Source organism: Solanum dulcamara, chromosome 9 (genome assembly GCF_947179165.1).
Source record: "Solanum dulcamara chromosome 9, daSolDulc1.2, whole genome shotgun sequence".
NCBI classification, from domain to species: Eukaryota; Viridiplantae; Streptophyta; class Magnoliopsida; order Solanales; family Solanaceae; genus Solanum; species Solanum dulcamara.
Genome location: NC_077245.1, coordinates 55,598,373 through 55,610,586, shown reverse-complemented (window position 1 = coordinate 55,610,586; position 12,214 = coordinate 55,598,373). Strand labels below are relative to the sequence as shown.

The following is a 12,214-nucleotide window of genomic DNA, read 5'->3' as shown; positions in this document are numbered from 1 at the left end:
CTTGTGCAACATGACATTTCTTACATCAGAATAACAAATCACGCCGTGTTATGGTTTTATCTAGTTCACTCCACACATATGTTCCTCGGACTCTTCAAGTGCCGACTGGTCCGTGTCGGATCCTTCAAAAGTAGGGCATTTTTGGAGGATCCGACACAGGTGTGGCAACATTTTTGGAGATTCCGAGCAACATAGCTCCAGGCAATATGGTACTGAAACTGCATGTCAAAGCCACATCACTTTTTGTACCAGTATTTCATTAATCAGAAAAGCAGCATTTGAAGCTCAGTGCTGACTATCATTTTGGTACCCCCCCCCCCCCCAATTTTTCTTTTTCTTTTGTTGTTGAGGGCTGGAGGTTACAGGCTAGTCATCAATTCATTTTTATTCTATAGCACCAGTGCTGTGTTTCTAATGTATTTAACATGAATTTACAAGAACTATTTGGTGATTTGCCATCAAGCGCATAACTATCATATATCTACTCCGTACGTGCAGTGAGCCAGAGATTGATATATTTGAATCAGTTGACAGGAGAAGGCATGAAGAAGAGATGGTAATCATGTCAATACTTTATCCCAGGCTATTTAATTCTCTCATTTTCTGAACGGAATCCTGCTAATCCGGCTGAACAGTTACCACCTAAGTAGTTTATCATTATTTTAGTAATTCAAGCATAGTAATGCAGGAAATCTGGAAGAAGTTATGCTCAGAAAGTGAAACACAAAGTTCAGAACTCATTCCTCCTTTTCCCTCTCGGCTTCTCACTGATGATGACTTGAAACCATTCTATGAAGCAATGAAAATATCTGATAAGCCAGTTGTGGCTCCTAGCCCTGGGTTAAAAAGGAAAGGTGAGAGTCTTGGGGGTCTTGATATCCAACATTATGGACGTGGAAAAAGAGCAAGAGAGGTTGGTTATACTTTTGGAGACTGCAGGAACTTGCAGCCATATCTTTTTTCAGTGCTTATAATATCTGTAAAATAATTTGTTATCCACTAGTTTGTTCATTTTAATTCTTGTGCTTCCTTAGGTTCGCTCATATGAAGAGCAATGGACGGAAGAGGAATTTGAGAAAATGTGCCTTGCTGAGTCTCCTCGATCACCTAGTCTAAAGGAAGAAATTCAGGAAAAGAATTTCCCTCCAGTCTCTGGTACTTGTCCTGCCCCTGTTGTTGCCATTAGTGAAATACAAACCCCAGCAAAGCCTCCTCTCCATCAGCCTGTGCAAGAACTTCCTCAACAGCCTGTGCAAGAACTTCCCCAACAACTTGTTGGGCCCATAGTTCAACAAAGCCCCGTGACTGTGACTCCGCCATCTAAACGCGGCCGGGGAAGACCAAGGAGGACAGCAATAGTGACTGAAATTTCACCGTCCCCTGTCATTACTTCAGCAATTGCAGCTAGTGTAAAGGTGGATAGCAATACCATTGCAGAAAATACTTCTACCAGTCAGGCAACCTCTGGGCCTGTTTCTGTATCTTTTCCTTGTGCTTCTTCCATAGAAAGTACCAGCACAACCATCCTACAGAATGTTACTGGTGTTGCTCCCAGCCATCAGTCAATTGTACCTTCTGTTGCTGTTGCTTCTCAGTCTGGTCCTCCTTGCCCTCCTACAAGTGGACAGGGTAGGGGACGAGGTAGGGGACGAGGTCGAGGTCGAGGTCGAAAGCCTCAAACTGGAGGAGAAGCTCCAGGGCGTAGAGGAAAACAGCAGAATGTTACAGAAGAGGCTTTCCCCACCCCTCCAAGTCAAGCAGTAAGTGAGCCTGTCTCTGCAGCTCAAGGTGTGAATGTTATGAGTTGTTCTAGTCACCATATGCCCCCAACACCTCCTGCAGTGGGTAAGCCTGATCCGGTGCCACAGGTGGTGGCAGGTTTGGGTTCAAAAACCCTTGGTCATGCTCCTGCTTCCACGAGAGATGCTAGTAAGGAACTGAATTCAGTTGTGCCTCTTGCAGCATCTTCCACTAGCAAAGAATTAGCCCCTGTTTCTGTTATTCCATCATCTTCTGCCTGTCAGGACCCTAGTTCAATTGCACCTCCAGGTGTTCTTCAATCATCCTCAAGAAACCATCCTGATGACCATCTTTCCCTCTCTGCTGCCCAGAACGAAGCTACTCTGCAGGCGAACACAATTTCAGTAGTTCCTCATAGTTCACCTTCAGCTGGCAAGGAACTGAGTTCCATTTCACCTATTCCTCTTCATTCATCAACTTCAAAGGACTCCAATTCAGTTTTACCTGCTCTTGTTCCTGCATCATCTTCTCCTTGCGTGGAACTAAGTTCAGTTTGCCCTGTTCCTGCTGTTGCAGCCTCTTCCAGTATGGGTCCAAATGTGTCTTCACTTGCTCCTATTCTTTTAGCATCTAATGCAACAGGCAAATTAGATTATGGATCAGATAGGGGGACATTGTCTTGCTCTTCTCTTTCAGGTCATGATTCTGTATGTGATTCTTCTAACTTGAAGAGCATTTGTCAACAAGAATCTGGTGTAGTAACTGCTCATACTTCTGATCTAGTTCCACCATTGCCTGTGGTTTCATCTGTTTCACAGTATAGTACTCCTCCCACTGTACCTAAGCCAGGTAGAGGACGAGGACGCAAGCCTCAAACTGAAAGTGAGGCACCACGGCGCAGGGGGAAGAGACAGGATTTGGTCACTGCAGCTATTACTGAGGGGTTAGGTGCTCAAGATCTAACATTAATTGAACCCCCACAAAAGAGAACCAGGTTATCCGTTGGGAGGAAGCCCACTACAAGAAGCAAGCGTGAGAATGAAACTCAACAAGTAGTAGACCAATCGGTTGCATCTCAAAAGACTCCAGATTTTGCTGGTGGACAAATCCCTAAAAATATAGTTTTTAGTGAAGTTAATCAACATAACAATGCAATCAACAGAGATGAATCTCAATCCCATGCTATTCCGGTTCCTAGTCAAATGGGTGATAATCTAAATGGTGACATTGCTACTGCTGAAGAGGTTCTCAATGATGCTCAGCAAAAGGAGAGTGTGGTCCAATCTGTTACATCTCAAAGTTGCTCTGGTACTCATGTTGAGCCGCAGATTAACACGGTCAACTGTGATGATTCTCCTTCCCAGGTTGGTATATCTGCTGATAGATTGATACTCTAATATAAACTATTAAACTGCTATGACTAACTAGGTTCTCCTGGAAGTGCAGGAACAAACAGCTATTGTCCAGTCAGATGCATCTCAAAAGATTTCAAATCCTGGCACAGGACAAATCCCTCAAGCTATGGCGTGTTGTGAAGTTAAGCTACATAGAAATGCTATCAAATCCGACGCATCACAAGCCAGTGGCGATGTCGCTAGCTGTGAAGTTGCCACGACAAAGGAAGTTCTTAGTGAGGATCAACAAACAATGAAGGTTCAGTCAGCTGCATCTCAGACGCCTTCAGTTCACTCTGTTGGGAAAATGCCTGAAGATATAGGCAGTGAAGTTTCCACGACAAAGGAAGTTCTCAGTGAGGATCAACAAACAATGAAGGTTCAGTCAGCTTCATCTCAGACGCCTTCAGTTCACTCAATTGGGAAGATGCCTGAAGATATAGTGAGTAATGAAGTTCAGCCACAGTGTGATGCTATCCAAACAGATGCATCTCAACCCCATGTTAGTCTTGCCTCTTCAGGATCAGTGGCTCCGGTTACTGGTTGTCCGGTTGAAAAGAGTGAAGGTGATTCTAAGGGTGAAGGTGCTGAAAAGACTGAAACTAATTCTACAGATGGGTCAAACATGGAAGTTCCTATTGGAGCTTTGGAGCTTACATCATCTGATGATCTGAACAAGAGTGGGGATGCAGAAGGGAAAGCTAGCAGCAGTTTAAAAGGAGTCCTTCCCACAAGTTCTGAGTTAGTTCCCCATCCAAGCGTTAAGGCAGAGGTATATCTGGGTTCTGAAGGCTACGGGAAAGTAGGTTTTAATTTGGGATCAACTCAAAGCCTGTCTGAGAGTGTGTCCACAAAAGCTGATGTTGAACAGTTACAGACTGTGGATCTTCCTCTGGATAAATCATTTGTTTCTAAAGCTGAGGCAGGCAGCATTGAGCAGCTTGCTGGTGACAGGCTTGGAAAAGAACAGGAAACCGGAGAGACCATGGAGGAGACTGTTGTTTCACCTGCTGTGGGGACTGACAATCAGAAAATGAAGGGAATCACGTCATTTGCTTCTCCATCTACCGAGGCAGAATCTTTAGTGGATGAACATCCAGTATGCGGATCTTATAAACCAGCCAAGGACAAATTTGAAGTAGCAGCAGAAGGAACACATTCAGATAAAGGTGCAATGGCCGAGGTTTGTGAACAAGATAAGTTATCAGTTAACGTGTCATTGAAGACAACTAAAGATTTAAGTAGGGTGGAGAAAGAAAAATATAGGATTCCAGAAACTTTTGAGAAGCAAGTTAATGTTGCTGAATCCCTAACAGAAGAATGTGGAAGTGATCTTGCAGCACACGGTCCAGAAATGAAAGAAACTGATGTAAGTGAGGTTGCACCATGCCCAAGAAATGAGTCCCAATCCAGTTTCACTGTTGGAACATCTCAAAGAACTTTTGAAAAGCAAGTTAATGTTGCTGCATCCCTAACAGAAGAATGTAGAAGTGATCTTGCAGCACAGAGTCCCGAAATTAAAGATTCTGATGTAAGTGAGGTTGCACCAGGTCCTAGAAATGAGTCCCAGCCCAGTTTCACTGTTGGAACATCTCAAAGTGAACCTGAACGACAAGCAATAGCTGAAGCTAACTTGGACCCCAGTATTTCCAGTAAGGACTATTCTTTATCTAGTTTAGATAATGAATCTGATAAAGAGTTTGAAAAACAGAAGCAAAGCTGTTCTGTCACACGTGAGGTTTGTGAATCTGACATGACACATGTTAATTTTGTAGAGACTTCTCCCAGCACAGAATCTGGTGCCGAGAAGGAATCCCTTTCACCTAAGCTGGCTTCAAATGCTGAAGCTGTTGAGGCTCTAACAGCAACTTTTGCCAGCTGTCATGACACGAATTACATAGCTGAATTACAGGGTAACTTGAGTTTTGATGTAAAGGATGATCTTTCTAATTCTGAAACTAATGTGTCTCAACTCTGTCCAACTGACGGGTCATCTGAGAATCACCCAGAATTAAAACAGGTTGTGGTGGAAGACATGAGAACTAACATTTGTGAGGAGTCTGCTTCAGATGAAGTTGATATTGTACTGCGGCAAACAGAGAATGCTGACGGTCAGTGTCATGATGATTTGTCTGTTGAGACACATGAGAGCAAAAGAGTTGAAGATAATGTTGATGTTTTAAATGGTGAATTAAATAAACATCTATCCTGCACAATTGCTGGAACATCTAAAAAGGTGGCAGATCTGGAGTTGGTTGCCAAGGAAAACACAGGGAAGATAAATGATGGCTCAGTAGATTCAGGTCAGGTGGCAGAAAAGTCCGAGGATATGGTAATCCGAGATCTTACTGTTGAAGGACAAGAGACTAAGGAAACTGATGCCGCTGGAGATACTTCAACATCAAAAAATGAGGTGGAATCACAATCTTCTGTTGTAGAAAATATAGGAAGGATGTATAACAAGTCAGTAGCATCAGCGGAGGTAACAGCTGCTGAACTTTTGATAGAAGGGTCTGAGCATTTGCATGTCCTAGACCATGCAATTGAAATACAATGTAACAAAGGATTTGTTGCCACTAGAGATGCTTCAAAATCAAATTCTGAGCTAAATGAAGCTCAACCTAGTGGAACATATCAAATTGGGACAGAGTTACAGTTGGTCGCGGAACAAGACTCAGAGACAATGAATAAGGAGAATACTTTACCTGATGCTACAGCTGTTGAGCCCCAACCAGCTGTCTCTGAGAATTTGAGTATTCGAGATCCTGCACATCAAGGATCAAAGAACCAAACATCTGATGCAACTGAAGATTTTTCAACTTCAAATAATGAACTTAATGAATCTCAACCGATAGCAGCAGATGGAACTTGTGAAATAGCAGTGGAGTCTCATTTGGTTTCCAAAAAAAGCATGGAAATTCATGTGGAGGTTGCTATAGGGGATGTTACCGCCCAGAATGCTGCAGTAGGGAAGTCTGAAAATTTTTCATTGATAGATGTTGCTGTTGAAGAAGGGAAGAAAGAATCTGATGTAACCGATGAAATTTCTGATTCTGAACTCAAAGAACCTAAAACCAGTCAATCTACAATTGAAGTGAAAACGCATATGATATGTGAGGAGCTGGAAATGACTGACAATGAGGTAGCTCCAGTTGAAGTTGAAACTCCATTCAGAGATTTGCCTGGTTGTTCTGGCAGAGACTTGGCAGTTGAAGGACAAAAAAAGGAGAAGTCTGCTGCAAGTAAAAATGTTTCTAGTCCCGAGAATGAAGAGCGTAAATGTAGTCCAGGTGCAAGAGCTGCTGATAATGGGACAGAATCACAATTGGTTGCTGAGAGGGACTCCAAGACAGTTCTGACCAAGGAAGTATTTTCAGGTATGTTCAAATCTGAAGTTTTTAACTGCGCATCACCAAATTCTGGTGGTAGCACTTCAAATTTTTTCTCGTCCAAATTAATAGTTTTTCTTCCTGCTTCAGGAAAAGAAGAGATCTCCAGTATCAAGCCAGATGGAGATGACGATGTGCCAACTGCTAGAGAGTATGGTGATCAAGAATTATCATCTACTACAGGGGCTGGTGATGATTAAACTGGCCACTGCAATTTCTGATGCTTAATCTGGCGTTTCTCTTATATTTCAGGTAATGTGCTGTTCTTGCTTTTTATAATGATATTTCAGAACTTGGATAACTTTGACCATGTGTCCCGGTTTTTTTTATTATGTAAATTGGTATTTAATTTAGAGTAGATAAATATTCCTTTTATTGCTGTTATTGATTACTATCTGCTTGGATTACATATTATTCGTGAAAAGGGTTTATATGCTGAATCATTTAGGTATCTTGTTACCCATTTACTAGAAGGTTCTTACTTTAATATCCATTTTCATATGTTACAATTCCTTACTGTAACTTACTTTTCTGCATGGTATATTGTATGGAAACAGTTGATAGGCTGAATTATCTCTTATGCAGAATCATGTCATTTGTTTGCCAATTGTCATTCCTTTCTTGGCTCATTTCCCTTTGCTGTGTAGGATTTTGATATTGTCTCAAGGGTTCTACTTTGCTTTTGTTTTCTTAATTCTTCGGCTGTTTATAATCTTTGCGTCTGCAGTGGAAATAGTCAAATAGTCATGGCAAGTGATTTTTCACCAAGTTCAGTAACATCAACAAATAGTGCTTTAAAATGTTTTCTTGACATTGTTGGGATCTTACTCTGAGCTCTTTAGGCTTCCTGCTGCTAATCTCTTTTTTTAAATATGGTCTTTGGCTCTTCATCTCCCTGGGGACATCCTATCAAATAAGTTCTACCTCTTTTTTTATGATATAGTAAACTTCAAGCCCCAGACTTTACCCTGGAGTTAAGCAGTGACCATTTCCACTTTGCTCCATTTTCTGACTCGGATTGAGACCATATGAATGGGAACTCGAGTTCTTAGCACTAAGCTACCACGCCCGTGTCCCTTACATTGTTTTACCATTTTGAACACTAGCCGAGGTCTTTGTTATCTCTTATATTTGAAATTTACTTATTTCTCGCTTTTTTGCGCAGGCAGGCAGTAGGTGGAATCATGCATCTTATTTAAAATGCACTTGTGAAGAGGTTACATTTTGACAAATCTTATAAAATAGCAAATATTTACTCAAGGATCTTAAGGATTTCATTCGGATCTCCCAGCATAAGTTGTGCATTAATCTTTGTTGTCAACAAGAACCCTAGGTGATGGATGAGCTAGATTTAGCATGTCCATAGCATTATGGAAATCTGCATCTTCACAGTGGATGGCTTAGGCAAAACTCTTTGATTTATGTAGTAAGGAAACTGGTTGGGACACCGAATTTGTTGTAAATTGTAATGTAGTTACTCTCTCTCTCTCTCTCTCTCTCTCTCTCTCTCTCTCTCTCTCTCTCTCTCTCTCTCTCTCTCTCAATAGGCCAACGAAACTGATCAAATAAACAGCCTGGGTTCATTTACAGAGTAAAAGAAACAATAACACTAATACTTGAGACATTTTACTCATCTGTTTGCTTGGTTAAAAATAATTACAATCGAACCCAATATATAGAAAGCACATATAATGTATAGAATATGTATTCTACAATTAGTGTAAAAAAATCATTTCTTGGTTATTATTTTTGCGGGTGACTATACAATGTAAATCTTTCGTAAAATAGCAATGTTTTGAAATAAAATTTGTTTTAGTTAAACTATACTAATATTATCAATGTTTTTTTGGGTGTGTTCGGTAGGGAGGTAACCAATTTATGGCAAAATAATTTTTCAATTCTTTGGTTGGTCAAATTTTTTTTGAAAAATATCTTCTTTAAGAAAACAATTTTCTAAAAAGAGAGAACAATGTGTCCCTAATAAAAGTAGTGAAAATAAGTACAAGAAGTAAAATTTCATATTGAATGTGTTACTCACCCCCACCCTTTATTCCCCACCCCCCCAACCAACACCTCTCTTCATCTCATCCCATCTCCCATAGTATTTTTTTAGATTATGTATAAATAAATAAAAAAGGACAGTCCAGTGCACTAAAGCTCTCGCTATGTGCGGGGTTTGGATAATTTTATAATAATATTTTTTTCTTGCATATCAAATACAAGAAAATAAATAAGCATTGATTTTTCTAGAAAATATTTTTCTTTGTACCAAACACGATCATTATGTTTTTGTGTTCTTTCACATTAAAAACGATTTGGGTTGAGATTCGAGAGGATTGGATGGTTTTTGGGCTATAAAAATCAGATTTGGACAATGAAAGAATTTTATTTTTTGTTGCAAGTGCAATCAAGTTGAAGGAAAATAATGGTTAGCGCTACTGCGCCATCGGAGCACCATCACAAGCCAGAATAAATATACAATGACATCGCATGAGAAAAGCGCCTCACTTGATCAGGTCCTTTGTTGAAGTATGAGCAACATTCTTCCTTCAAAATAAATTTTGCTTGTGAACCTTTTTATTGCAAAAACTACGTCTCATTTTGTCAATGTGTTTGTTGTATAAGAGAGACAAACAACCCAGTAGCATGCCATTGGCCGAGGACTACGTTCTTTTTTGCGCCTCTACTACAGCCCCCACCCATCACGACAGTTTTTGCAGCTTTACAACTTCACACAGTTGACATGTTTTGTAAGCCGAACTCTACATACCAGGTCTCTTTGTTCTATAGTTTATTAATTCATCAAAACTCAAAAAAAAGAAATGAGAAAGATGTGCATGAAAAATACTGTATAATTACAAATACAAAAAAAAAACCAATGCAAGCACTACCAATAGAGAATCAAGGAAAAGTACACGATAGTAGTAAGGGGGAACAGGGACACAAGAGGACTTAGGAAGAAGGAAGCTGAGGGGCTAAGGGTTGGAATACTGGGGTTATGCACCCATTTTTAACCGCATGAGCACTAAACAATTGTTTGGTCAGGTCCTTGACTTTACCATTTAGATTCTTATTTTCAGCACTTAAGGCAGCAACTTGTGCCTTCAAATCAACATTCTTCTTCTGAAGAGCCTCATCAGTACTAGATCTTTGAGCCGAGCCTTGCTGCAAAGTGGCCTTCAATCAAGCTATTTCAGCGTCGTGTTGTGCCATTGCAACAATCATCTTCCAGATTCGCCTTCAGCTTTTCTTGTTGTTTGAGAAGGTCTGACACTTGGGACTTTGCCTTATTTCTCACCCTTTCTTCAGTACACTCATATTCAATGAGAGCGGTTAATGAGAAAGACTGTTTCATTGTCCCTGCTACTCCTTTACCAAATTTGATCTTGTAATGGGAAAATACTTTATTTAGGAGATAGACATATATCAACCCATTTCGTCTGTCCCTGACAGTCATGATCTTGTAAATATGCTCAAGCATAAGTCTTAGAAGATTTACTGCCTCTAGTTTGCTCAGAGCCTCCATCATGAACATGTTTGTAGCTGATATGACTACACATTTTTTTAGCACGATAATAGAACCTTTTTATGAATTTGAACAACAACTAAAATTCCCCCTTCAGGAATTTCCTCAATACCCAGAATAGTTTAGACCAGACACCTTCCCAATTTTCTTAATAAATTGAGGTGACAGAGAGGACCTTTCAACCGACCTGATCCCCTTTCTTAGTACCCCTAGAATTTCACCCAGTTTCTCTTCATCCATGTAGATTTTGATATCTTGAACTGTTGTCGAAGCTCAACCTATTTTTTGAGAATTTTATACCATAATAGAATTCTTGCACCTCTCTTTCATGCAATGTTGAACTGGCTATTCAAATAAATGAAGTCAGTCTTGAATTATCACAGAGTCAACCAGGTCCCTCATTCCTAGTTTATCAAGAATCTCAGGGTCAAACACCCTGCCATTCAACACTTTCGGGGTCTTCAAAATGCTGACCCTCTGTAATACCCCATGTTATTATAACCTAGATCAAGTTCGAGAACCAAGAGAAAATATGAGAAACAGTAAAAAGAGTAGACTTTCCAGTGCCCACGAATGGTACCTACAATTTGTAATACACCTTACGAGTCGTAGGTGGCCATTCGTAGGCCACCCCAACACTTAAGAAATATTTGAGTTTCTTCAACCCTCCCTAAAATGAGCTTCTACGGCTCATAGGAGTTCTTATAGACCGTAGGAGGCTCGTGGGTAAGGCTTACATACTCAGCATTTCTTGTGTGCAGGACTTTTCCTACGAATTAGCAGGACGGTACATAGACAGTCCTACGGCCCGTTGGAATGGGCCCGTATGTCTAACATCAAAAATTCAGGCAAGTGCCTGGATCCCTAGGAGCACTGTCCCTAGGCCTATGACCCATAGAAGGGTGGTTGTAGACCCCTTATGCAATTTGCATTAAGCCCATGATTTGGACCCCAAGTCCTACTAGGAGGATCGAATGGTTGATAGGAACTCCTATGGTCCGTAGGAAGGAGCTCGTAGACGGTCTAATCCATTTTAATGAGGGACATTCTGATCTTTTTTTAGCTTTACCAAACTTAACCCAATCCATTTTGTGACTAAATTTAGCATTTATCAGTACAATGAGTCTTTTTTTCTCATTAACACTTGAGAGAACGCATTAGAGAAGAAGGAGAAGAGCTAGGGTTCAAGGGTTTTAAGCCAAGTCTTCAATTGTTGCTTAGTTAATCGTCGTTCCAGGTATGTAAGAATAGGACTGCTTATCGGGCGGATCAGGCGGATAATTTCGCTTAACGATTTGGCCTATCAAATATCGGTTTTTAAATTTACTAATCCACTATCCAACCTATAAGATATCGGTTGATTCGATAATGAATTACCAATTATCGAATAGTGTATCAGATAACCTATAAGAAGTTCGTAGACTATTTGACAATGAGAAAGAACTTAAGTTGAAATTGAAAAGATGGAGTTGATTGAAGAGAAGAAATACCATATAAGCAAAAATCAAGGATACATTGACTTCAACTTGGTGACTCATATTTTCATAGAATTGCACACAACTAGAGCAAAGGACTCATGTCAATTAGCTACAGACTAAAAAAGAAGTGTAAATATCTGGTAATTCTTAACGGGTTAACAGCTTATCCGATAAGAAAATTTAATAATCCGTCTCCATACCAATAACCCATTAATTATAAAATTTTAATTTTTTCCCCAACCGTTTATTCGATAATCCAATACCAATAGCCAATAAGCCAATTTTACGGTTGGCTTATCGGTTATGGTTTGATTTTGAACACCCCTATGTAAGACTATTAGAACGTTGGACTAAGTTCGTCCTCATTCCCTACATGTTCATAAAGTCAAATTGAGTTATGAGTCAGAGTTTCCAATTCCATTATAGTGAATTCTAGAGTTATCTGTATAAATTCTATTGAGTTATTGTGTGTACATATATAAATGAGTTGAATCCTTGAGACATTTGTTCATGCTTGTATTCAAATGAACCCTATGTTACACCCCACCCTTTTTAAACTCGGAATGTCTCATAAGTTCCTCGGACATTATCATGTGAGCCAGATACGCTACGACACTATCAAACGGCTCTAAGGAAGGGAGAATGGGACACCCCGTGGTAGGGAAAATTGGAAATAGGGTCAAGAGA

General features: G+C 40.1%; 1 protein-coding gene across 2 annotated transcripts in view; it reads left to right on the top strand.

Annotated features, from left to right (window-relative positions):
- LOC129904114 (chromatin structure-remodeling complex protein SYD) overlaps positions 1-8,010 on the top strand; it is a 54,929-nt gene extending 46,919 nt beyond the window's left edge. The window contains exons 30-36 of one of the 2 annotated variants that reach the window (XM_055979645.1): positions 499-556; positions 689-913; positions 1,035-3,104; positions 3,187-4,786; positions 4,910-6,511; positions 6,614-6,775; positions 7,693-8,010. In XM_055979645.1, coding sequence (XP_055835620.1) covers positions 499-556; positions 689-913; positions 1,035-3,104; positions 3,187-4,786; positions 4,910-6,511; positions 6,614-6,723 — 5,665 coding nt within the window. In that variant the 3' untranslated portion in view covers positions 6,724-6,775; positions 7,693-8,010. Of the gene's footprint in view, positions 1-498; positions 557-688; positions 914-1,034; positions 3,105-3,186; positions 4,787-4,909; positions 6,512-6,613; positions 6,776-7,688 lie in introns of both variants that reach the window. The other variant, XM_055979644.1, reaches the window with a different exon arrangement.
- The last annotated feature ends 4,204 nt before the right edge of the window (positions 8,011-12,214 follow it).